This window comes from Geotrypetes seraphini, chromosome 8 (genome assembly GCF_902459505.1).
Source record: "Geotrypetes seraphini chromosome 8, aGeoSer1.1, whole genome shotgun sequence".
NCBI classification, from domain to species: Eukaryota; Metazoa; Chordata; class Amphibia; order Gymnophiona; family Dermophiidae; genus Geotrypetes; species Geotrypetes seraphini.
The window spans coordinates 67,262,201-67,289,743 of record NC_047091.1 but is presented as its reverse complement, the minus strand read 5'-3'; the positions used below and the strand labels follow the sequence as shown (position 1 = coordinate 67,289,743).

The 27,543-nt window shown below is 43.4% G+C and overlaps 1 protein-coding gene across 4 annotated transcripts in view; it reads left to right on the top strand.

Moving 5' to 3' along the window:
• Positions 1-27,543, top strand: part of DPF2 (double PHD fingers 2) — a 123,307-nt gene that overhangs the window by 41,602 nt on the left and 54,162 nt on the right. For 2 of the 4 annotated variants that reach the window (XM_033956106.1, XM_033956103.1), the window contains exon 7: positions 13,241-13,282. The exons of the other annotated variants lie outside the window; for them this stretch is intronic. In XM_033956106.1, coding sequence (XP_033811997.1) covers positions 13,241-13,282 — 42 coding nt within the window. The remainder of the gene's footprint in view (positions 1-13,240; positions 13,283-27,543) is intronic. 4 annotated transcript variants of the gene reach the window in all.

Here is a 27,543-nt window from a genome sequence, read left to right as displayed (position 1 = left end):
CCCTTTTTAGTAAGAAACTGATTGGTGCCTTCTGGCTAGGGTTACCAGACATCTGGGGAAACCCGGACATGTGCTCTTTTTAGAGGACTGTCTGGGTTCTCAGACGGACTTTCCAAAACCCTGCAGTTTGGGTTTTGGAAAGCCCTGGCGAGCTCCAGCCATCACACACATCAGCGTGTACTCGAGGCCCTCCAGATGTGGCCGGAGCTCGTTGGGGAAGAAGAGAGGGCTTTGTGGGGGGCATAGCTGGGGTGGAACTGGGAAGGGATGGGGGCGGAACAGGGCATAGCCATGTCTGGGTTTTTTTGCTTTTAAAATATGGTAGCCCTACTTCTGGCAGATGCTGTGTACTGAATTTTTTCCCTGGTTTTGAATTCAGTGTTTTTATTTAACTTCAGCGTGTTTGGTTCCACCTTTGCAGAGAGACTGAACACAGTGCTAAAAAATCTGGAGATAACAAAGACATCCATGTTAATCTCTGATCTTATAGCTCTTGAATGCACATTAGGAGCTGTCTTGGCTAGCAGCCTCATATCTTTGCAGCCTATATTGCAGTGTTGCAGCCAGTCCCTTCCTTCTTCAGTTTATCATGCATGTTAGTCCTTTGTATACAGTCCGTTTGATGTAGAAGCAGTTTGAGGAACGGCAACATCATCCAGGACTACAGAATTAGTTTCTGAGGAGCAATATCTAAATAGCCTGTGCAGCTGCAAAGTTATAGCTAATTTTCTACTGAAAATTGCTTTTAATGTCCAGGAGCTAGGTAGAAATAGAGAAAAATGACATCTACTATCCCTTCCTCTCTCCCTGACATCTACTATCCCTTCTTCTCTCTTAGAGATTCTATGTACTTGTCCCAAGCTTGCTTGAATTTGAGTAATCTTTGTCTCCACCACATCCACATGAAGGCCATTCCACAGATTCACCACCCATTCCATGAGAAGTATTTCCTCAGATTTCTCCTGAATCTGTCTCTTTTTACCTTCATCTTTTCATTCCAGAGTTTCCTTTCAAAAGAAAGAGACTCGCCACGAAGGTGTTTAAATATCTTTATCATATCTTCCAGTGCAATAGGTGTGTAATTCTAGACAAGCAGGTTATTTTCCCCGTGGCCACGAGCCATCTGCAGAAGGAATCCACTCTGCATTTTTTCTGTATCCATCCTACTTCACTGTGAGTTCTACTGCCATGTGAAGTTTTTCCCTTCTGCACGCAAGCCATAAGGAGTGTTTCTGTTCTGGCTCTCTCTCTTTATTTTATTTATTTCCCTCTGTTTTGGGCGTTTTCAGTGCTTGGAGCTTTCACCTTCAGTTCTGCCTGCATAGAGAAGAAGCAGACTGTGATCTGCAGCTGACAGGCCGATCCCTTGTGGTACCTGTTAGCCAGCCAGCTCTTTGGAGCTCAGGGCCATCCTCACATTTAATCCTCACCCACTGTTTAGCGGAGGCTGTTAAGCATCCTTAGGAGGCTCAGCGGTGTTTTGCAGGGTGCTTACAGAAGGGGGGAGGCATTTTCTGCCTCCCCCCTTCTGTAAGCATGCCCATTGGTCTGCAGGGGTGGAGGTCTGGTTAGGCTCAATGTCTGACTGGCAGTTGAAAATCAGCTTTGAAGAGGCATTTCCACCTTGAGGCAGTGATTCTTGTCCTTTCCAGCTATTATAAAGGACTGAGGCAGGCTGCAGCACATATTCAGCACAGGTCATAGTGAGTAAGGCTGTTAGCCTGTGAGGTGAATCAGTAGCTCTTGAAGACTTTCCACCTTATCAGAAACTTGCTTTAATTTGTTAGTGAATTCTTCTTTGGTCCCATCTAGTTTAGCCCCCAATGCATCTACAGTACTCACTAACACTGCGAGGTCCTGTAAAAATCTGACAATGGTATCATTCAGCCTGGAGAGAGCTTCCCAAATGCTCTCCAGCATTACCACTGCGGGCTTCAACTTCAACACCAGCTCCCAAATAGTCCTCCTACTGAATTCTTGCAGTCTCTGCCACTTGAATAGGGGTCTCCCCCGCAGACATCTCTTGGCAGGGCTCCTGGGCGCAGCAGTGGAACAATGACCGGGGAGATAAAAGATATCTCCAGGGCTAAATCTTCCACCTCTCCTCCAGCAGAGGATAATGCCGTCTTCACCCTGGATACTTCCATGGGGAGTCATGGTGGCCACAAACTCCCAAATTGACTGCTGAATCGGGGAGGAAGTTCTTGCCGTCGAGGGATGGGCTCAAACTATCCCCTTACATTTAGTATGCAGCATTTTGGTGATAAAGGTAAAACTTTTTAGCTTTGCTTCCAAGCCGGCTCAGGACCGCAAGCACCTAGCTGCTGCCATCTTGAATCCTCCTCTAGATATCTCCTTGGGCTCTTCTAGACCAAATTCACGCCAGGATTGTGCACAAATTGCACCTCAGGAGCATTCTTGCACCCTGTGCTGCATGGCATAAAACAGAGAGGCAGGAGCTTCCAGCTTAGCCTTTCCTCTGCTTAAACAGATGACCAAAAGGGCAGCTAGCCCATTGAGGTGGCCTTTTCTGTTTTCAGAGCCTGATAATTCTCACTGTTCCACATGACAGGACGTGGACGTCCCGCAGTCCAATAAATGCAAGGTAATCATCAAAGAGTGACTCCACACTCCAAGGGCCAGAGGACTTCTCTGCCTTTATGAAATTTTTATGGCAAGCCTTTTGTGAGAGCCATGCCTCTCTGCAGTCCCACTGTGCCTTGGACCTGTCTCGCAAGGCACCTTTTATTCACAGTCTGATGCTTTTCAGTACATGGGAGACCTCTCTTCAGGAGATACTAATTATGATGATCATTTTGGAGATCCCTTATTTTCGGAGGTTTCATATGCCGGCTCTGTTGATCCTGCTTTGGCTTTAGAACCAGGGGATGATCCCACAGTTCTACGTTTGTCGTCTGCCTTGCCGGATCTTATTTCAGAGTCTCTGCATGAACTGAATTTAGTCACTCAACCAGCTCCTTCCACTTCCTCCTCCTTTATGTGTGGATTGAGAGCTCAGCCCTCAGCATTTCCCTGGCATCCAGATATTAACATTTTGATCTCGTAGCAGTGGGATTTTCTGGAAGGGGCTCTCAAAGTAGCGAGGGCTATGTCACGGCTGTATCCAATGGCACAGGAATGTCAGCAACTCTAAAGTCAGCCTAAAGTGAATTTCTTGGTTGCCTAGGTCACTAAACGCGCCTCTCTTCCAAGTGAAGGTGACGTGGTGCTCAAGGACATGCAGAACAACTGAGTGGATATTGTTCTCAGAAGACTTTTTGAGGCAGTGGCTTTGGGAGTCGAAGCTGCCTTGGTGGCGTCCTTTGTTACGCGCACTTTCCTATCCAGGTTGCGCACTTTGGAGAGTGAAGATGTTGAGCCTCTTCCTCAACTTCTTTTATCTGTTGTGGACTATGTGGCTGCCGCCCTGTATAAAAGTCTTTGTGTCCTGAGTAAAAGTGTCTGCTTTTTCCATTTCTGCTTGTAGAATGCTCTGGATCGGACAATGGATTGGCGATTCCACATCTAAAGCAACTCTTGCCAGACTCTCCTTTTAAAGGGCAGTTGTTGTTTAGCAAAGGCCTGGATGATTTCATGAATTCTGTGGTGGACTGCCACCCTAAGACCCTGCCTGATACTAAACCCAGAAGAACCTCTAGAGCACATGTGTCAAACACAAGGTCTGCAGGCTGAATCCGGCCCAACTGGCCGTTTTATGTGACCCGCAGTTACTGTACGCCTGACACTATACTCCCCAGGAATCTCATTGAATCCCAACTCCCCTACCTACCACCTCCCCATTGGCTGAAATTTCAAAATCTTTGGGCAGCTGACACGAAGCCAGCCTCCCACCATCACCCTGCCCCGGAAGTGTTCTTTCTGCAGCATCCTGCCTACACAGGAAGAGGAAGTGCTGCAGAAAGAAGACTTCAGGGCAGGGTGATTGATAGGAGGCTGGTTTCACGTTGGCTACCTGAAGATTTTAAATTTCAGCGGCGGGGAGATGATAGGTGGGAGAGTCAGGAACTGGGGACTGTTGTACCATGGGATCCAGCTGAGAGGGAAGGGCTGGGGTTGGGAATGAGGGAAGGACATGGTGCACGGGCTGCAGGGGGGTTGGGAAAGCAAGAAGGACAGATGCATGGGCTGGGAGGGAATTGGAAAGGGCAGAGGATGCACGGGCTGGGGGTTAGGCAGGGAGAGATGCTGCCGGTGGGTGAGGGAAGAGAAAAGAAAATTCTTTAGCACTCTCCAGACCAGTAGAGGTTAATCTTTATGAATGGGTATATATCCAGTCATGACCAGCAGGTGGAGACTGAAAACAAAACTATGGGATAGTTCATAAGATATCCCCTTCTCTATTCTCATTAGTCTACTTCAAGCTCCAGCAGGTGTTGAGTAAGCTGTACCCATCTCCCTTGATAGGGCTGTTGGAATTTATTTAGGGGTTTCTAGTCCCTGTTTGTGGCCAGATTGAGCTTGGGTGGGCCCTGTTTGGGGGTCTGTCCGACCTCAGGGGTGTCAAAACCGGCAGGTCCCCCACTTCCTCCACCTCCCCACATATTTTAAGGAGCCTGAACAGTCAGCCTTGCCCCCTAAATCAAGCAAGGCCTAGTGCTTCGAGAGCCTGTGGAGTCTGTTCTGAAAAAAAAAAAAAATCCTGAGTTAGTGCCGGTCTGCAGGGTTGCCTCCCTGTCTATTTACTGTATTTTACTGTAGTTTTGCACTAACCGGTACTTTTCTTCTAGCTAGGTCGCATAGGTGTGTGGAGTGGGAGGGAAAGAAGAGATAATATACATGGGGAAGAGGGAGAATTGTTGGACATGATAGTGGTGGAGAGGAGGGAGGGAGAAATGCTACACTGGGAGGGAGGAGAGATGACTCCAAGAAGAGAGAGATGTCAGATTCCGGAGAAGGATGATGGAAGGAGGGAAGAGAGAGATGCCAGACCACAGAAAGGAGAAGAGAGAAGGAGAGAGATGTTAGTACTCGGGAAGAGGGAGGGAAGGAGAGAGAGAGATGCCAGATCATGGGAGAGGAGAAAGATTCCAGGTTATGGGAAGGAGAGGAGAAAGATGCCAGACCATATGAGAAAGAAGGAGGAAGACAGCTGTCTGACCATGGGGTAGAGATAAGATGTGCACAGCAATGGGTGCGGCAGGGAAGAGAAGAAGAAATGCTTCTTATGGATAGATAGGAATATGAGAGAAGGAAGAGGAAGGAGATGGTAGTCATGGATAGAAGGGAAGGGATGACATGGAAAAGTAGATTTTGAGAAGAAAGCAGAAAAATGGAAGAAAGTTGTATGTTAAAAGTTAATGGCAGAAAGTAAAGGAGAGAAAAAGAGCAAATGGATAAAGTGATCCTGTATACACAGGGGTACAGATAGAAGGAAGTGCAGCCAGAGACTGGGAAAAGATGGTTTGAAAAACAAAATCACCAGACAACAAAGGTAGGGGAAATTATTTGATTTTCAATTTAGAGATTAAATTGTCAATTTTGAGAATTTACGTCTATTTGCACTGTTCAGGAAGAAATGCATTTGTTTCTATTTCTCTGGGGTTGTACTGCATGCAGAGTCTTGAATCTTAGGGCTTCGTTTATTTATATTAGTACTTTTTAGTTTGTGGTCCCGTATTTGCAGAGGGTTAGGGTTGTTGAGAAGCATACAGTGTGTTTTGTGTAGTTTAATTTTGTGGTTAACCATTATGTGTTGTCAATAAGATTATATTGTGTGTTTATATGAAAAATGAATGGAAAAAAATGGTATTGAAATTAGTACTATTATGGGGCGGAGTTTTCGGACCCCCCCCCCCTAGAAAGGCTATTTGTATAAGGTTGGGCTTAAGTATGGTGACATCTATGATGTGAAAATAACCAGGTAAATCGCTGGAATGGTGTCTCAGGGTGAGGAAGGATCTATACTTCTACTAAGACTAAGTATCTTAATAAAAAATTTGGCCCGCGACTTAACCTGTGTTTTAGATTTCGGCCCCTTAATGTAATTTGAGTTTGACACCCCTGCTCTAGAGACTCTGGGTGCTCTAATTTTTGTGGCTGCAGGCGCTCTCAACAGTATTCCAGCTCCACATTGCAGAGATTCTCCGAGAGCTAAAGGCAGAGAGTCTCTGGATTCAGGTGTACCCAGTCCTCTGATTCCCAGTCTGCTCCCCCTGCCAAGAAGTCGCAATGATGCCCGGGGGAATGGGGGCGGGGTATGGATGACAGTCTTTGAAAACCCAACTGGCCAGGTGGTCCCTGAGGACTGGGTTGAATACCACTGGTCTAGAAGGACAAACCTATTGCACTGGAAAAAGAGATTATGTCCTTACCTTGATAATATCTTTTCCAGTAGATAGGTGTGCCATTCTAGACTCCCGCCCAGTCCTTCTGTACCTGCCTACTGTCTCATTCTGAGTTTGCTTCTGCAAGTTGCTTCTTGGATACCAGTCAGCCCTTTGGTCCCTGAAGAATTCTGTAAATATGTTTGTGTCTACAGGGTTACTTCCTGAGCTCCTTTGTTGCTAGTTCGAGTGTTTTATGTTCAAGCAGAACAGTTAATTTGTTTGGGAATGTCCCATTTCTTATCCTTGCTTCACATATTTAGATGGAGCTCTTACATGCATGGTATTAACTGCAGGTGGCAGTAGAGCTCACAGTGAAGTAGGAGGAACACAGAAAAAATCCTGAGTGGATTCCTTCTGCAGATGGTTCATGGGGAGATAACTTGCTTGTCTAGAATGACACACCTATCTACTGGAAAAGATATTATCAAGATAAGGACATAATCTTTCTTTCCATCTGGTGCCTTTCTTCCAAAGCATGTCCCCATATGCTTTATGATGACCACTTAGTGTCAACATTACATATCCAGAAATTGTGGCTTTGTTATTGGACAGATGGAGAGAAACAAACTGAGCTCTTATAAAACTTTGAGCATCTAAGCCAGTCGGTGGTAGATGGTGCTCTTAGCAGCTTTTGGTCTCTTCTGTGTTGGGTTTTGTGGTTCAGCCTGTCTAGGGGTACTCCTAGTAGTGCCAGGTCCCTCCTCTCCTTTCCTCCACTGCTTTCCTTCTCCTCACTAAAAGAAATTGAGTGTTTCACAATGGTTTTACTGTTCCTATGGGGATAATTCATTGCATTAGCAACAGTATACTGGAGGATGTTTGTCAGAAAGCTCTTCTTCCCTTTTTCACTGTGGTAAGCTTTGACTGTAATATTTCAGTGCCGGTGAGTACAACTTTAAATTTTTACTACTTTTAGCTTTGCCTCTTGTACTACCATAGTTTGTTTCTTTATTTTGCTGTGGTGGCTGAAATTGTGGAGCATGGTGAGCAGCAGCAAGGGCACTATTCCAACTGCTTGCATGCCACTGGAAACTTCATTGAGTGACTCCAGCTCGCTTTCAGCTCACTGATTTCAGTGATTTTGGAGATTGTGGGAACAGTGGCCATTTTGGATTTCCATGCATCTCTCTCAGTGGCAGAAAATCTTGGGGTGGGTTTGTTAATTTAAATTTTTTTTTTTTTTTAATTCTTTATTCATTTTATAATTCACAACAAGTGTACAGTAAATATCAAACAATTAGAATACAATATTACTTGAAAATCTACCATATCATACACCAAAAAGATATAACCCCCACCCCCTCCCACTTCCATATACAACAAAAAATGTACCACCTGAATATAATATCTTATCATTCATATATATTATTAATAGAAATCCAACCCCCCCCGAATTAAAAATTGGGAAAAGTGTAAATTATTCATTATAATAATTTAAAAATGGCCCCCACACATCCTAAAATTTATTATAGTAACCTTTTTGAACTGCCAACGCTCTTTCCATTTTAAACACATGACATACTGAATTCCACCAGAAACAATAATTCAACCTTGTACAATCTTTCCAGTTAAACGTTATTTGTTGAATGGCAACTCCTGTCAATATCATCAAAAGCTTATTATTATTAGCAGATATTTGAGGCTTAGCTCTCATCAGCATGCCAAATAAAATTGTGTCGTATGATAATGCTACATGATTTTCCATTAAATGATTTATGTAAATACCTCTGGAGTCTTAATTTAAAAAATTAATATCCCACTACATCCACAGTTCTGAGTGGGTTAGATAAAACATACATAATAAAATAGTGACAAACAATAAATGAAAAGGAAAATCCTTATACAATTTACTTTCATCTGTTATAATCTCAATTCTTTTAGCAAAAATACAGTAAGTAAAAGAAACGTTGGTAGCCCACTTGAGCTGACGCTGATATTCAAAGCCATTTAACTCACTAGAAAGAGCTCCTGGCTGGCTAAATCACTTTTTTGAAGCTAACCAGTCATATTCAATGACACTTAACTGGTTAGTGCTACTGAAAATATCCAGTTAGTGCCCAAAGAGAAACTGGGTCTTTTGGGGTTGTTCCAGGGGTTGAGTGAGCACTTGGCCAGTTAAGTGCCAATATTCAGCACTTAACTCGCCAAGGTAACTGCATAAATAGAACCGCATAAAAGTCAGTCTTATCTTTATGTAGTTCGCCATAGCCCAGGGGTAGGGAACTCCGGTCCTCGAAAGCCGTATTCCAGTCGGGTTTTCAGGATTTCCTCAATGAATATGCATGAGATCTATTTGCATGAACTGCTTTCAATGCATATTCATTGGGGAAAACCCGACTGGAATACGGCTCTCGAGGACTGGAGTTCCCTACCCCTGCCATAGCCGGTTAAGTGCTGAATATTGCACTTAAGTGGCTATATTTTGACTCCATAAATGTGGAAATTAAATTCCAGAGTCTGGACATGGTGCAGCATCACCCTTAATGATGTGCAAGCACCTGTTTGAGGATCTTATGCATCTTGGGTTTGCCTTAGCTGGGTGCAACTGGCTGCTGATTTTCTAAACACAAATTCCCCCTGTTACTTTTGTCTTCTACTGAGACAAGCTTGGCTTATTAGACGGACACTTTTTTGTTTTTGTGTGATTGTTTTTTTCCTATCTAAATTGGAGTTCCTTTTTTATTTTATTTTATAATTTAATCTGTACACCAGTGTCTCTCAAACTTTTTTTTAAGCTCTGGCACACTAAACTGAGCAAATGTTTTTCGCAGCACATTATAATTGAAATTATAAAATTGCAGAACAAAAAATTAAATTTGAGTTTATTTAAAGTCTTTTAATCTATGTATGAGTGATTGTAAAGAGTGAAACTAAAGTAGATAGAATTGCTAATCAGTGTGATGGATTTCCTTGTTTTTGAGTGCAAATTAACTCAAAATGTAGCTCAGTATTCATCAAGCAAACACACATTTCATTATCCTAGGACAAGCAGGCAGCATATTCTCACATATGGGTGACGTCATCCATGGAGCCCAATACAGACAGTTTGACAAGTGAACTGTTTTAAGTTTTTAGAAACTTCGTGACTGCCTACACTGTGCATGCGCGACTGCCTTCCCGAGTTCTTCATTTTCCGCAGAGGCAAGAAGTACTGTTTGGCTGGACTTCAGTCAGTATAAGTTGTCTTCCCGCTTTCGCGTCATTTTTATTCTTCTTACTTAGTGAGGAGAGAAAGAAAACTTTCTTTTCTCTTGTAAATTTCGGCAACAATTGAGTTAAATCTCGCTGAAGTAATTTTTCCATCTATGTCAAAATTGTTGGCGGGTTTTGAAAAGTGTGGGAGGTGTCAGCGGTCTATTTCTGTCGCGCTCAGCAGAAGCAGTTGTTCGGCGCTGCTATGGATATCGTTAGATCTTCACAGACGTTGACATCGAAAACTCCGGCATCTGTTTCAACATCACAAGAAATTCCAGCATCGGGAAGTCAGCTAAGAAGCCACCCGATTCCAAGCAAACGTTGCAGGTCTCTACAACATCGAATCCCTTGATGTAGACCAAATGACACAATCGCTCCCTAGATTCACAGGTTGTCTCTCCTACACAGTGTGCATCCTCACCAAGGTCACCCACGAGACAACCTGCTGCACTGATAGTACCAGCTGTTGAGCCATCAGTACTGGTGCCTTCTTTTAGGGAGAAACTCGATGAGTTCTTCCAGAAGGAGCTCGGTAATATATTTAAAATGCATTGCATGCCAGTGCTAGCATCGACTTCCTTGATACCGGCCCAGCTTGAGCATAGCATTACAAGGCCTCAAGGTACCGCTATCAGCTATCTATTGGAGCGTTGAACTACTCGAGAATCTCCTCTGAGACACCGTTGTTCCCCTTCTTGACAACATTCACCTTCCAAACATCAATCTTCACACTGATGTTCTCGCTCGTCTCACCGACACTCCTCATCGGGGCATCGATCCTCTACTTTGAAGCATCGACACTCTTCAGGGTGCTCGACTTCAAGATATCATCTCGTTGATCTCATCCTACAAAGCATAAGAGACACACTCTTCAGGGGATGACTTGTGCTTCCATTGTATTGACTCCTATTTTGGACTCGGGATCTCTGTGATAGACCGAAGCCTCATCTCCAGTCGCCAAACAATAAATAAAATTCACTTGGTCTTTACAGAGCATCTTCAAGTTCTCCTGACAGCACTGGAGCCTCGTGGCCTTCTGACATGGCGTCGGCATTCTTGGAACCCATCTTGCATAGGGTTATCCGATGTCTGGGGAAACCTGACCATGTCAAGTTTCAAGTTTATTATAAATTTGATTAAACGCTTATTCAAAATTCTAAGTGATGTACAAAACAGTAAAATTACAAATTTCTGGGGGAAACAAAACAAATGAATAAAACTAACCTGACAAAACATATTAAACAAAAGGAAAAGTGGGGAAAGAAATACAAGTTGTTGATAGTAAATAAGACAAGTAGGGGAAAAAAACAATAGGAGGGGTGAGAGCGGTGGGCTTCAAATAAGTTGGGAAATAGGATACAATTGAGGCTCCTAATCTAGCTTTCTAGCTGTCAAATGCATCTTTAAAAAGAAAGCATTTTAACTTGCTCTTGAATCTGTCTAGATTGCGTTCTTCCCTTAAATAAATAGGGAGGAAATTCCATGTTTGGGGGGCTATGACAGAAAAGATGAAGTCTGTCCGGGTTCCTGGATGGACTTTCCCATCCGGCAGTTTGTCTGGGTTGTGGAAAGCCCCGAGCTCCAGCCATGTCTGAAAGGCTTTTCAACAAGCATGTGTGCATGACGTCACACACATCTGCACATGCTGGAGCCCCTAAAGATGTGGCCTGGAGGTTGGGGGGAAAAAGAGATGAGGCTTTTGGGGGGCAGGGCTGGAGGCGGAATGGAGAGGGTTGGTGGCAAAACAAGGCGGGGCTAGGGCAGGATGGGGTGGGGTCATGCATTCAAGTTTGTCATCAAATATGGTAACCCTAATCTTGCACTAATCTTGGACATGTCCAACTTTTCATGAATTATTTTCCAGACTGTACCTGCCGAGATGCCCATTTCTTCAGCTATTTGGTGACCTTAATTCATCTGTTTGACAAAATTAAATCTTTGAATTTCTTGCACATTTCTGTAGAAGTTGTATCCACAGGCCATCCAGTGTGAGGATCACTTTCAATGGACTCTCTACCCTACTTAAACTGCTTGCTCCAAAATTTTACATTGTAGGATGATGGGGCAGACACCATAAACTGCAGTCATGCGTTCATGGATCTCCTTTGGCTTTTTTTCTTCTTTTGTGAGAAATTTCATCATTGAACAGGGCTCCAAATCTAGCAGTTTCTTGATTCGCACAAGAACTCTCCTGACATCCTGTCTCTTGGAATATTAGATTCGCACTGAGCTGCAACTATGCATGAGTAACCTTGAGACATGCCGCAACATTCATAGACTTGTTTGAACATCCTTGCTGCTTTCTTTCATACTTGGGTAGATAAATTATTGAACGATCCTTATAGCTTCATGACTTATCTGTTTGTACTGTTACTTACATTTTTAAGAGTGGGTTTTACTGTGTTCTTGTTTCATGGTATTTGCTAATAAAGACTTCTTAAAAAAATAAATAAAAACACCCCTAGCTAAATTCTAGTCTCTCTGTTGGATCTATTCCACCCTCTTTGATCTGGCACTTCCCACTTTTGTGTAGGTGTATATTTACTTAGAATATAAAAGGTGTCACTTTATAGGCATTTGTGTTCCTTAACTGGAATCTTAAACTATTTGTGCTATATTCATGCTTTATATTTATCAGTGTATCGCCTGCATGGGATTTTGATCAGCTCTGCTATTGGTGTTCATGTTTCATATGTGTCAGTACGATGCCTGCATCGAGCTTCAAAGGTTCTTTTCAGGTGTCTCTGCTTAGTCATGCTTTGTGTATGAACGTGATTCCTGCATGGGACGCTGATGAAGATCTGCTCTTCAGCTGTTGTGCTGTATTCATGCTTAGCGTGTCAGTGTGCTGCTTGCGTTTGGGTGGAGGGTTTTCTAATAACGATCAGCACAGCTGCAATCCTCTCAGTTTGCTTAGATTCCTAATAGGTAGACATGGATTCCAAGCATTAGTTTAAAACTGACAAAAAGATACAGTAAAGTCTTGAAATGGTCTTGCATTTATTGTATAAACTCAAATATAAGCTGAGATTTGGGGGCCATAAAATGGCCCAAAAATGAGAGTCTTGACTTATATTTGGGTCATCACCCACCCGCTCCTCTCCTGGACCTGTTGTAGGCCTCTGCTGGGCCTGCTGTAAGACCTGGTGATCCAGCGATGGGCTGGGACAGAAAGGATCCTCTTCCGGCCTACCACTGGCCCACCAGGTCTTTATGTGGAGGCCTGTAAGGCAATAGGAGGGAGGACAGGATGCAGGGCGGAAAGGGAGGGGGGCTGGGTGCAGAGCCGGACAGGAGAGGGAGTGAGGGAGGAGTTTGGTGCAGTGTAGCAGAGCGCTTGAATATTACCCCCCTCCAAGCTTATATTCAAGTCAACCCTTTTCCCTCCTTTTTTGGGGGAAAAGGGCTACCTTGGCTTATATTCGGGTCGGCATATATTTGAGTATATACAGTAACTTTTCAATTAAATAATGAAACTTTTTAAATGATTAGTCCTGCTGTTTTAAACCCCACACTTTCTCTATCACAGTCTTTACTGTCTGTGGTAATGACACTGTATTCTGTCCTCCCTAGATTAAATGAGAGCAACTTTGCACTTCTTCTATTTTACTATGCTCTCTCATGCTTGCTGTGCATGCATGCATGTAACCTTTTACTGTTTTTATATCTCTCTCATTCTTTTTTTTTCTGTATTTCAGATAGTAGCAAACAAAAGCATACCTCAAAACCTTCTGAACGAGGTAGTCCAACCTCTCTGCTCTCTTCCTTTTATTTCTGTCTTCTCCTCCTCCTTTACTCTGTACTCAGTGTTTTAAGAATCTATATTGGGGTAGGGGAGGGAGTAAGGGGTTGATTCAGAAACTACACTGATTTTTACTGAAGAAACTTGTCTCTTATTAAATTTAATTATGTTTGCTTGAAAGGTAGTTAGGATCATGGCCTGTTTCACTTGGGGGGAGGACAAAGCAGGACAGGCTTTCACTGCATTGGGAAGGGACAGGGTGCTTTTGCTAGTGAACAGGATTTCTTTGTTGGGGGTAGGGAAAGACTTAAGTAGAATTCTTGGGTGACTCTTAAGGTAAATGGTGCCTAGAGCCTCCTTTTGATGTAAGAAGTATTATCAATCCTTATGGTTGTTAGCTGATATAAGCTGATTGGGATCTTCACCATATGGTCAGACTATGTGTGTCTGCTCTGAGAACTTAAGTGTTGTGAATAGCCTTTAGTATTTGTGCTTAAGGATGGGGGAAGAAGTTCTAGGTATAAGAAGCATGTGAACAATGCTTGGGAGAAGTTTGGAGACTGGTTAATATTTTACAGCACGGGTTAGATTTATAACTTTAATTTAAATACCTGAATATCAGAGCCCTGACCTCAACTAACTGGCTGCTCTTAGGGCAGTGGTTCTTAACTTCTTCAAGCCAAGTACCGTATTTTCGCTCCATAAGACGCACCCACCTCTAGAAAAGGAAAAACCAAGAAAAAAAATTCTGAATCAAATGGTGTGCCCTGTACCCTGGTCTAGTGGTAGGCCGGGACAGGGCACATCTAGTGGTGGGCATGTCTAATGGTAGGCAGCCCCAAGCCAGCCCGCCAGCTCCAGGCCAACCAGCCAGTCCCAGGCAAGCCCCCCTTACCTTTTAAAATTCTGCCGCCATTTCCATCCAGCTTCGCTCCCTCCCTGTCTGCCGCGGCAGCCTTCGCTGTTCTGGGCTCCTCATTTCCCGGCTAGTGGCGAAACAAATCAGCAGCGCGGCCATCAGGAGCAAGCTTTACGCTCTCCCCGCTCAGCCCCACGCTGCTTTCCGATTGGCTGCCGTAAGTTCTCGCAATTCCCACAAGAACCTAAGGCAGCCATTTGGAAAGCAGCGCAGGGCCGAGCGGGAAAGCATAAAGCTTGCTCCTGATGGCCACGCTGCTGATTTGTTTCGCCACTGGCCGGGAAATGAGGAGCTGGCTGGACGCTGGACAACCAGGTAAAAAACGGGGAATTGCGGCGGTGGTGCGGCAGTGGGCAGGTGGGTGGTTTTAAAAAGGATGTGCAGCGGGTGGGTGGGTTTAGAAAGGTGGTGCGGAGGGCGGGTTTTACAATGGTACAGGGGGAGGGTAACAAAATTTGTACCTTCGCTTCATAAGACGCACCGAGTTTTCCACCCACTTTTTGGTGGGAAAATAAGTGCGTCTTATGGAGCGAAAAATACGGTACTCCCTAAATCTAACAAATATCAACCAAGTACCCCCACCCAGGCTCTACCCCAGACCCCCACCCCCATAATAATAGTACTAATTGTAATGCAATTTCTTCCATCCATTTTTCATATACACACAATATAATCTTATTAATACATAATGGTAACCACAAAATTTTTAAAAATACCAAAGTACACTGTTTGCAGAGAAAATGTTAATTATTCATATTTGGGTTTTTTTCAAAGAAGTCAAGGCAGATGACTTTAAAATATGCAATGTCATCTCAGTAACAACTTTAGAAAAGACACATTCGATCACTAAATTGAAAATAAAATCATTTTTCCTACCTTTGTCATCTGGTGATTTCACGAGTCTCTGGTTGCACTTCCTTCTGACTGCTTCCTGCACGCTTTCTCTCCTCTGGACCTCATTCCTTTCCCCAATCAACATCTCTCTGTCCCTCCATGAGTCCAGTGTTTCTCCCTTTCATCCCCCGGATAATGTGCAGCATTTTTCACCACTACCCACCAGCCCACCACTACCCACCAGCCCATTTCTTCTTCTATCACCCCTCTCCAGCATCATGCCACATCTCTCCCTCCATCACTATGTCCAATATTCCTCCCCCTTGCATCACCTTCAATATGTTTCTCCACTACCATATCCAACATTTCACCCTCTCATCCTTCTCTTCCCCTGCATCTCTACCTCTTTTCTCTCTGCCCAATTTTCCTTTTTTTTCTTTCCCCATGTGCCACCATCTCTTTCCCTCTCACTCGCACTCATACCCAATAATTCTTGCTTTCTTTTCCCTCCTTTCTATATTCCAAGTTAGTGCCCCCTTCCTCCCTCTCTTCTGTGCCCCATGTTCATGCCACCTCCCTTCCTTCTAAGTCAAGTTTGTGCCCCCTCCCCGCCTTCCAGCCATTGGTCCCAGAATCATGCCCCTCCAATGCCCCAACGCGCTAATTCCCCCTCTCCTTTCTCCCTTTGTCCCAGAAAGATCGTGTCCCCTTACTTGTTCAAGCTGCACTTGCTCCATCTGCCTTCAGCGGCTTGTTGGGGGGGGGGGATGTGTAGGCAGCGATTCACATGCTGCACGTGGCTGACCCACAAGTCTTTTCTCTGACGTCAGTGAGAAGGTTTCCGGGTCAGCTACGTTCAGCATGTGAACTGTTGCCGGCTGCGTGTCCCCCCAGCAAGCCACTGATGGCAGAAGAAGCGAGTGTGGCAAGGAGGTAATTGGGAACCCACACCCACACCCCACCCCCTGGCTGACCCGGAAGGCTCTGACATCAGCTCTGACATTGGAGGGAAGCCATGTAGGTTGGCTTCAGGAGGGAGGGAGGAAAAGGGGACGGGCAGGGATCCCCAGGAACGGTTTCAGCGGATGGGGTGGGCAACATGGAGGGATCCCCGGTGGCAGCGCAGCTTCGATGGGTGGGCAGGGAATATTCTCCACGGTGGCCATGCCCTGTATTCCCAACAAGTGGCCTGCTTACCCTAGGGGTGCACGTACCATATGTTGAGAAACACTGTCTTAGGGCATTAGGCATGTTTTTTTATTTATCTCTTGAAGCAGTTAGTCACTCTTAAGTCTGTTCTTAGCCACAACAGAATGCCTCACTAGTAAGCTAGGTTTGTAATCAAAACTTTTTCTAAATCGGTCTAGTGAAAATCTGATTGCTTAGATTCAGGTCTGCTATTGCTGCAGCTAGTTGTGTGTAAGTTTCTTATCTACCAGACCAGTCCAGACAAATGAGTTTTGCCCTTCTGGCAACAGTTAGAGACAGAGAACAAAAGCTTATGAGCAGGGCACTGTGCAGTCAATTATTCTTCTGCAGCAAATTGTAAATGGGCATACTCTACAGCTGAAGTGGATAATTCCCAAGATATTCTGTATATACTTGAATATAAACTGAGGTAACCTTCCCCCCCAAAAAAAAGGGGGAAAAAGGTTGTCTTGAATATAAACTGAACTCATGGAAATCTTGCATAGTTATTGTGGGAACTTTGTCAGGCATTTTGAGTAATGAGGCTGGCTCAACACTGGACCCAACAGGCTTAAGGTAGGCCCAGGGAGAGGCCCGTTATGGGTTTGAGATGGGGAGGACTCAAATAGAAACAGAGACCCCCATTTTTGGGCCATTTTTTGACCCCCAAATCTAGGTTTATATTCGAGTGTATACAGTACTCCTAGGCCAGGTTGGAGTTTTGATACTAATATATAGGGTAGGGTGGGGTAGGGGCCTGGGCTCTGATGAAGTTTTGTTTCTCAGCATTATGGATCCCTCTCCAAGCATTTCTAATTTTTTTGCCCTCCCTCTCTTTTCTCCTTTTTCTTTTTTACATCTCGGGGGTCATTTGAAAAAGATAAAAGAAAAAGGAGAGCAGTGCAATGAAGAGTGATTTAGGAAGGAGGACTTGAGAGCAAGTAATAGGTCAGATCAGTCTTGGGGACTGCACTCACATTGGAATTGTCTTTTGAACTGGGAGATGCAATGTGACGGGTGGTGGAGAGAACAGGAGGGAGCTTCTTTGAGGGGCTGGAGGTGAGGAAGATGTGCTTACTGGAAAGAGTGCACAGTGTGTTATAGTGGTGGACAGTGAGTGGCACACAGTTGAGATAGCCCCCTTGTAACATCCAAAATACTTCTGCCTCAGCAGCCATTGAAACAATTACAGTTGGAGTGACTCTTGCACTGACTTTGACAGTGCTTTAACCAACTCGGACTGTAAGAGAGAGGTTTTGGATCTATATTTGCTGGCAGATTTTGAGAAATCCTAATTGTTGGGGCTCACCACTCAGTCTCTCTCCCCCAATCTCCCTCCTTCTCCAGAATGGGCCTCAGAAGGGATTATTTGGCCAGTATTTGCAGATACAGGGCCCTCCGTCAGGGGATTTGCTTTCTGCTGCATTCGTGTTTTTGTTTCTTGTGCCAGAGTTAGGGGTCTTTAGTTGGTATGTACCTAGGGTTCTTGTCGCTGTACCTATGCAATCAAGCCCTGCAAAGAGGGCATATTTCAGTTGCGCATGATTGGTGGACTTTGAGGGTTCTGACCTCTGGTGTTGAGGACTGAGAGAGGTCTTCCTGCAAGGTGTTGAAGGAGGGCAAACTTGTTTAGCAATTTGACTCTTCCAGAGGAAAGAGGCCCTTGATAGTGTATACTGTTGAGGCACCTAGCATTTTAGAAGATCCAGGGAAGTATCTGGAATTCTTTTTTAGTATTGTGAAAGCCCACTAAGGTTTCCCAGGTCATCAGGCAGTCAGGGTCCTGATATTGGCAGAATGGGGCACTCTGGAGTTTGATCTTGGAGTTGACAAAGTATTGTTGAACTATACCCCCTGGCTTCAGAAGGGGGGGGGGGGAAGCTAAAGATGCTTCCTTCATAATGTTGATGACGAAGAAGATTGCTGACACAGTTGGTGCCACTACATTTAAGGACATTCAGAATTGGAAGATTGAAGCCTTATTGAAACAGGACTTTGAGATGATACCTTGGGATTGCAAGTGGCAATTTGTAGCAGATATACAGAGCCGTGTAAAAGTTTTGCATCTCATCCGAGTAATACATTGTTCCGCCTTTCTTGCTGGATCAGAGCAATATTGCTGATGCCCTACTGCTGCATATTATATACTGACGTGTTCAGAATTTTATGCTCTATTACCCTGCCCATTTTAAATTGATTTAGGACTTCAGACTTGTAACGCATGAAGTGCAGAATGTTGAAAAATGTCGATATTTCATAAATGGATTACATTAGCTATTTCAATATGTACTAAGTTTATTTGTATTTTAACTGTTACCCCCTTCAAGAGGAGGTATCCCTGAAAAGGGCTAGTTATTTTCTGCTATTCTAATAACATATGGGCCAGCCTTTGTTCTTGATAACAAGCTTGCAGCGTTGAGGCATGGAGTGAACCAATTTTCGAAATTCATCTGGCTGTACAACATGGTGCCAAGCATTAATCAGTTCTTCAATCAACTTGACCTTTGTTTTGGGGTGTTTTCTGGACTTCTTGACAACAAGATTATTCCACAAATTCTCAATTGGTTTGAGATCTGGTGATTGCCCTGGCCATTCCAGTCACTGAATATGGCTCGATGTTATCCACTTTGTCACCATCTTTGCCCAATGACAGGGTGCATTGTCATCCTGGAAGTGTATGTCACCCTGGAAGAGACTCCTTACAGATGGAACCATTACATTTTGCAATGTGGAGAAATACTTGGCACCATTCATCATGCCATCAATCACCTGAAAGCATCCAGTGCCATTGGCTGACATACATCCCCTGAACATGATTTTTGTCGGATGCTTTACAGTCAAGTCCAGGCACTGTGGTTTGAAAGCCTCATTCTTAAATCATCTTACAAACATGTTTCACTGGCCTCCTAACACACAGAAAGTATTCTCATCACTGAAGAGAACTTTTTCCCACACCTCTGGAGTCCACATGCTGTACTTTCTGGCCCACTCAACCCGTCGCTTTTTTTGGATCGCCTTTACCAATGGCTTCTTTTTTGCTCTACAGCTACGTAGGCCAAACTCCAGGCACCGCTGACGTATTGTTGAGGCAGATACGTTCACTGAACACATTTCCTGCCACTTGGCTGACAATTCTGGTAATGTGAGTTTGTGATCTGCCACTGAGATCCGGTGAACAAACCTGTCCTCTCACACAGTGTATTTGTGTGGCTTTCCACTTCAAGCCCTGTCAGTCAGATTTCCTGTCTCTTTTTTCTTACTAAGCAAGCGTATGACTGTACTTTGATTGCACTTCACCCTGGCTGCAATTTGCCGACTTGAATAGCCTTCTTCATTAAGTACAACCACCGTCACATGTTCTTCTTTTGAAAGATTTCTAACTTTTCCCATGTTGCGATTATGCTGTCACTGGAGTAGCAGACAGTTATGAAAACTGATTTTCCTGCTTTGCCATATATGCACGTAAATGCTGCGCTGTGATTGGTTCCTCAAAACAATCACCACAATGAGTATAAACCTCACTGGTTTGGATTCATTTACAGAATGGCAACCGAGCACTCAGTGGATTCACAGATGTAGTTATTCTACTTGGGCTCATATCAACGCCTTCTGACTGAATGTAGCTAATTTGCTTACTGCTGTTAAAATGTAATCATTTTTTCAGAAAATAAAGACTGAAAACAACAAATTTTTCATTTTTTACTTATCATTTTAATGCAGTGTCTCTAGCATGCCCTGACGGGACCCGTTTTGCTTTTTCAAGGGTTCATTAAGGAGCTCTTTTTTTAACATCCTCCTCAGGGAATGGGTCCAATCTCATGAGGCTAGAGTAGCAGACTTGAGAAACTGAGTGAGACATGAGGTACATAGAGGAGACCTATAGGGACGTTGTAGAGAAGTTCCACTTCTAGTTCGGCAGCCTTTGTGCTGCCTTGGAGGAGGGAGGCCTTCTTAAAGGAGAGCATCACCCTGGAGAAGTAGGAGGCAGTCCTGTAGCCAGGACCTGCCTGAAACGAACAGGGTCCGTTTCTTGGTCCCGAAACCGCCCTGCATACACTCTGTCGCCCTTTCAGATATCTGGAGGCAGTCCTCTTAGGAAGGAAGGATACTCAGACAGTGTCCTAAAGTAATTGCCTGTTTATTATTAGTCTTACATCCAGTTTTATACCTTTTTTTACATGGGTCAGTGGTATCATCAGATGACGTGAGTACAAACCATATCTGGTGACAGGATACATAAACTTCAAAGAAGTAATCAACACAAGAAAGGGGGGTAGGGTGGGTAAACAGCATATGTGCTTCATTGTCTAACATCTAAAGGTGCTGTCTTAGCAACAGTGTCTTATCTAAAACTTGCTTTATCTCTCTCAACCAGAGCATAGCTGTGGGGGGGGGGGGTCGAACCTCCATTGTCCCAAGCAGCTAACTTCATTAACAAAATTAAATGATCTTGTCTCAGAACATATTAGCAGAATCAACACAAACTAGATCTGTGTTTGGGTTTCCCAGCACAGAGTTAGAAAACTTATAAGATATGCCGGAAATCATTATTTCATTGGCTAAATATGAAAATATCTGAATTCATTTGGAACAAGAAAAAACCTCGAATCGCTCTCGCCAAACTGAAAGCCTCTAAGATCAACGGTGGTCTCAACTTTCCTGATTTCTATCACTATTATATTGCTTCATTAGCCAAATATGGAGCTTACTGGCTCACTAATTCCTCCACTCAAAATCTTCCCACTCAAGATCTTCCTGCCTGGTTTGAAATGGAATGTTTTTTATGTACGCCTTTACACATCTCATGCTTACTAACGGTGTCAATACCAAGGCACTTAAAGAGATACTCTTTATTGGGTGCAACGCAGCATGCTCTTTATCTTATAGATACATTGACTGAAATCTCAGTTAAGGTTAGTCTACTCATGTCCCTTTGGAACAATCCCAAAATTCAAAATCACGACAAATCTCTATCATGGAAAAGGTGGCAGCGGGCAGGTATATGGTTTGTCCATCAATTGTCTACCCTCAACTCGTTAATTCCATTCGATATACTGTGCTCTACATACTCGCTACCTCCTTCTACTTATTCACAATGGCGTTCTCTCACTGGAGTGTTGCCGTCTTTACATATACGATTTGACTATATGACTTCCAAAAATACTATTTACAACTGGTCTTCTCTGTCTCTACTAAAAGGTAAGGCGATATCATCCTTCTACAGTATTTTAAGAGATCACTCCTTCACTTTTTCACCTCAATCTATGAAGCACTGGGACGCTATACTTACCACTCCGCTTTCTGACATTGATTGGGAGCTTTTCTGGTCATCAACAAATCGCCCGCTTTTATCTTCTAGAGTATCACAATCAATGTACTTCCTTATGTGGCAGGCAATATGGACCCCACTTCGCATGTGGAAAGCTAACTTAAAACAAGACTCTGTTTGTTGGAACTGTTTGAAAGAGGAAGGAACTCTTGATCATATGTTATTTCATTGTACTCTAGTCCGCTCTTTTTGGACCTACGTCTGGAACACCATACAATCTATTACTAACTGCTCAGAAGAAATCTCTATAGACATTATAATCCTTCGCTCTCAACACCCATGTTTCACACAATCAAATTGTCCACCTAAACTCATTGATACCATGTTGGTGACTGCCCTCATGCACATTCTAAAAAATTGGAAATCACCCTCGCTATTAGATTATACCTTTTGGTGGAACTCTCTGAGTATGTATCATAGATTTGAATCCTACGCATATGAGAAGAGAGTTACATTCCGAACCTGCATGAACTTGAAATACAACAAATCTCCATGGTCATTCTTAGATTCCTATGTACGCTCATCTTCTTAGACACTCCTGTTATCCTTTTCTTCTCCTCTCTTCTCTCTTTCATTTTTCTTTCCTTTTTTCTTTACTGCTCTCTCTTATCTTTATCTTATATAACCCTTACATACATTTTTAATAATTGGAGCCTTTGCTCCTATACAGTTAAACATAAATTTATATATTTTATATACAGAAAGCTTTATTTTGTTTCTATGTACTTTAAATGATTCTTGTATCCTTTAAAATACTTAATAAAAACTATTGAACTTAAAAAAAAAAAAAAAGAAAACTTATAAGATATATGTATGTCCCTTCACTGCCCACCAGGGGATGCAGTGTCCTCTTGCATTGAGGATGTGTCTCCAGGGGCTTCTGCCCAGAAGGGAAAGGTTATGAAGGCCGTTATAGTGGGAGATTCGATCATTAGGCATGTAGATAACTGGGTGGATGTGAGGATTGCTTGGTCAGTTGCCTGCCTGGTGCAAAAGTGGTAGACCTCGCACATCACATAGATAAGATTTTAGAAAGTGTTGGGGCGGAGTCTGCTGTCTTTGTACATGTGGGTAACAATGACATAGGGAAATGTGATAGGGAGGTTCTGGAAGTCAAATCTAGGCTCTTAGGCTCCAGGGTAGCATTTTTAGAAGTGCTCGGTGTTCCATACCCAGGACTTAAGAGATAGGCAGATTTCCAGATTTTCAATGTGTGGATGAGATGATGGTGTAGGGAGGAAGGCTTTAGATTTGTTAGGAACTGGGCAACATACTGGGGAAGGGGGAGCCTGTTTTGCAAAAATGGACTCTACCGTAACCAGGATGGAACCAGGCTGCTGGCATAACATTTAAAAAGGAGATAAAGCAGCTTTTAAAACTAGAAACTGAGGGAAGACCGACAGTCGCTCAAAAGAGCATGTTTTGGAAGAAGATATCTTTAAAAGATATCGTCATAAAAGGGAAGACAGAGTATCCCAGTAGACCAGGTTTCCTTAAATACAGAGCAGGCTGATTTTAAAGATGTCAAATTATCCATGCCAACTGCTGAGCAAATTGCAAATAGATAACATTGTTTGAAATGTCTATGCAAATACCAGAAGCCTAAGAAACAAGAAAAGAGAGTTAGAATATACAGTGTTGTACTAAATGAGATGATAGATATAATAGGCATCTCTGAGACCTGGTAGAAGGAAGATAACCAATAGGACATGGTCATACTGGAGTACACACTATATTTCAGTGATAGGGTGGATCGAATTGATAGTGGTGTAGCGTTATATTTTAAGGAGGGCCTTGAGTTGAATGGACTGAAAAATCTACAGGAGCAGAAACACACCTTGGGAATCCCTATGGGTCAAAATTCCATGTGTAGAGGGGAAAAGGATAGTGATAGGAGTGTAGTACTGTCCATTTGACCAGGATGAATGTACTGAAGAGGGATTTAAACTAAATTTACTGGGGATTGGTGTAAAATGCCCTGAGGTAATAAATAACTCACTGGAATATAAGACATCAAATACCGTTATTGAAATGAGACAAAAGGGTAATAGCTGGAAAGCTTTGTGTACCAATGCCCATAGTATGGGAAACAAAATTCCAGATCTAGAGGCTCTAATAGAAGCTGAATTTGATTTAGTGGCAGTCATGGAGATGTAGTTCACGGAGAACTATTATTGGGATGTAGTAATGCCTATCTATTCAGGAGAGATAGGGTAGGTAAAGGTAGAGGAGTGTTGTTTTAATTTAAGAATAATATTAAAGTGACAGAATTGTGAAACATAGTGGGTAAAGAAGCACTATGGGTTAATCTGGAAAGAGGAAATGGAAAATGCATTTACATTGGTGTGATATACAGGTGGTCTTCATAGTCGGAAGAAATGGACAAGGATTTAATTAGAAACATTTACAAGATAGCTAGGAAAAGGGAAGTATTACTGATGGGTGATTTTAATATGCCTGATGTTGTTTGGTCCGTCCTTACTATAGGGTCATCTAGAAGCAAGGAGATCTTGGATTTGCTACAGGAAGAATTGTTCCAGCAATTAGTAATGGAACACACAGGGAATAGAACTCTTCTGGACTTAGTGCTTACAAATGGGAAAAATGTTTCTGAGGTTGCAGTGGGTGATCATTTGGCATCTAGTGATCACCGAATGGTGAGCTTCAATGGAGATGAGATGACTCAATGCGAGATGAGAGGACTCAAATTTGAAGGTTCTAAACGTCAAAAGAGCGAACTTTGTCAAGGGGGAATACCCCAAGGAGGAGTTAGTTGGATGAGAACAGCTGAACAAAGCAGAGAAGCAGTGGGTGAAACTGAAAGCTGCCAAACCTTTATGTTAGGAAAGTACATAAAGGTAAAAAGAAGAGAAGGCTGCTTTGGTTCTCAAATGTAGTAACTGTAAAGGTGAGAGAAAAAAGGTTAGCCTTCAAGATGTCGCAGAAAGAGGGAGAGACAAAAATATGTGAAAAAGCTACAAGAAGCAGGAAAAGCTGTCAGAAAAGATACAAATGGAAGAAAAGATAGCTGATATGGTAAAATTGGGCCACAAAACATTTTTTAGATATGTAAGTGATGGGAAGAGGTGTCAAAATGACAGTGAGGCTTAGTGAAGGGGACAAATATGCAGAAACCAATAAGAATAAAGCTGACCAGCTTAACAATTATTTCTACTCTGTGTTCATGGATGAAAGACAGGGGGTAGGACTGCAGAAAACAAATGCAAATGAGAATGGATGTGTAGTAGATCTGGAAAGATTCTCAGAAGACTGTGATTGTGAGGGGCTAGCTAAATTAAAAATAGACAAAGTGATGGAACCTGATGGGATATATCTGAGGGTACTCAAAGAACTCAGAGAGATTCTGGCAGCTCTGTTGTCTCATCTTTTTAATGCTTCCTTAGTCTGGTGTGGTCCCAGAGGACTGGAGAAGGGTTGATGTGATCCCTCTGCATAAGAGCAGAAGTAAGGAGAAGGTTGAGAAATACAGGCCGATTTCAGTAGTGAGTAAATTAATGGAAATTCATCTTAAGTGAAGGATAGTGAGATTTCTAGAATTGAATGGACTGCAGGACGCAAGGCATTGTGGTTTTACAAGACGCTGGTTATGTGAGACAAATCCGATTGATTTCTTTGACTGGGTGACCAAACAGTTGGATATGGGAGGGGTGCTAGATGTAGTGTACTTGGACTTTAGCAAAGTTTTTGACATGGTGCCACATAGGCGATTGATATATAAAATCAATGCATGCGATATGGACCCTAAAGTGAAGAACTGGATTAAAAGCTGGTGAAGTGGAAAGAGACAAAGGGTAGTGGTAAATGGAGTTTGCTGAGAGGAAAAGGATGCTGTTAAGAGTGTCACAGGGATCTCTCCTTGGGCCAGCTCTATTTAACATCTTTGTTAGTGATATTGCGGAAGGACAGTCTGGCAAAGTTTTTTTTTTTTTGCGGATGATACCAAGCTCTGTAATAGGGTAGACATCCCTGAGGCTGTGGATAACATTGATACGGGATCTGTCGAAGCTTAAAGAATGCTCTGGTAATTGTCAATTAAGATTTGATGCTAAAAAATGCAGGGTCATGCACTTGGGCTGCAAAAATCCAGGAAAACGGTATAGTATAGGAGGTGAAGAATTTCTGTGCACGAAAGAAAAGCAGGACTTGTGTCTGATAATCTCAGGGTGGCAAAACAGGTAGAAAAGGCAACGGTCAAAGCCAGAAAGATGCTTGGGTGCATAAGGAGAGGAATGGACAGTAGGAAAAGGGAGATGATAATGACATTGTATGTCTCTGGTGAGGCCCCATTTGAAATACTATGTGCTAGTTTGGGCATAGGATGGCATTAAGAGGTGATAGACTCAAGAGTAATGTAAGAAAATACAGTAGAACCTCGGTTTGCGAGTAACCCAGTTTGCTGAGTGTTTTGCAAGACGAGCAAAACACTCAGCAAACTTTTGCCTCGCAAACCGAGCATGTTCCAATATGCGAGCACCTCCCCCCCTGCTCTAACCGGCATCGCACCCCCCGAACAGGCATCACAACCCCCCCCTGCGAATGCTCCCCCTGTGAGAACCGCATCGCACCCCCGTGCTGAAAGCGGCATCCGCCCGCCCTTCCTCTCAAACACGCTCCTTATCCCTTCTGCTGGTTGTGAGAGTGAAAGCAAGCTCCCGCCTCTTGCCTGGGCCGGGCCTTGAGCATCTGCACATGCTCAAGGCCTTCTGGCTCTCGTTCTCTCGAGAGCCAGAAGGCCTTGAGCATGCGCAGATGCTCAAGGCCTGGCCCAGGCAAGAGGCGGGAGCTTGCTTTCACTCTCACAACCAGCAGAAGGGGTAAGGAGCGTGTTTGAGAGGAAGGGCAGGCGGATGCCACTTTCAGCACGGGGGTGCGATGCGGTTCTCGTGGGGGGTGGGGGGTTGCGATGCCGGTTCGGGGGGTGCGATGCCGGTTAGAGCGGGGGGAGGGGGTGATGGAGCAGCGCCGGTAGCCTCGGGTGGGGGGGGGGTTGGTGGAATGATTCAAAGCGAGTTTCCATTCATTCCTATGGGGAAACTCGCTTTGATATACGAGTAACTTGATTTACGAGCATGCTTCTGGAACGAATTATGCTCGTAAACCAAGGTTCCACTGTACTACTTTACAGAAAGGGTGGTAGATGCATGGAATAGTCTCCTGGTGGAGATGATGGAGATGAAGACTATATCTGAATTTAAGATAGCGTGGGACAGGCATATGAGATCTCTTAGGGAGAGGAGGAGATAGATGGTGGATACTGTGGAGGGGCAGACTGAATGAGCCATTTGGCCTTTATCTGCCATCATGTTTCAAAGTTGTTGTGACTGTTCTGCAGGTGTCTACATATTTGGGTTGGTTTTTGGTTTATTGAATTTCTTCTACCATCTTTCATGGTAAAATAAGGCAGTTTACAAACTTAAGATACAGATAGAAAAGAACATCAACATGTGAAAGGAAAGAACAGAAAAGACTAATAGAAATCAGTATTATAGGATGTAGCAAAAATGTTCATAGGCTAAATAGAAAAAAGAAAAAAGTATCACAGAATCATAAGATGCTGGACATCTTGGCCTAATAGTCCAGGCCACTCTGCCAATCTTCTGAAAGCCTAGGTGCAAAGAGATCTTTGTAGCACAGCGCTGTGTATGTCTTGCAGTACTATAGAAATAAGAAGTACCGTAGTAGTAGTAGCAGCAGAGTTCTAAATTTTTTTTTAAAGATGGCTCTAAATGGAGAAATGATGGAAGAATATTTCAGAGCCATAGTGTCATGTATTAGCAAGCAGTGACAAGTGGTATCTAGTTACACATAAGAGACAGGAAGAATATCAATGGCAATGCAATGAACATAAAGATCTGGCTGAAATATAAGAAATAATCAAAGGAGAAATATAAGCTGTACCTGTATTTGCAGCACATTGTGGGTCAATGTAAGAAACTTGAACTATATTCTATACTGAACAGGAAGCCAG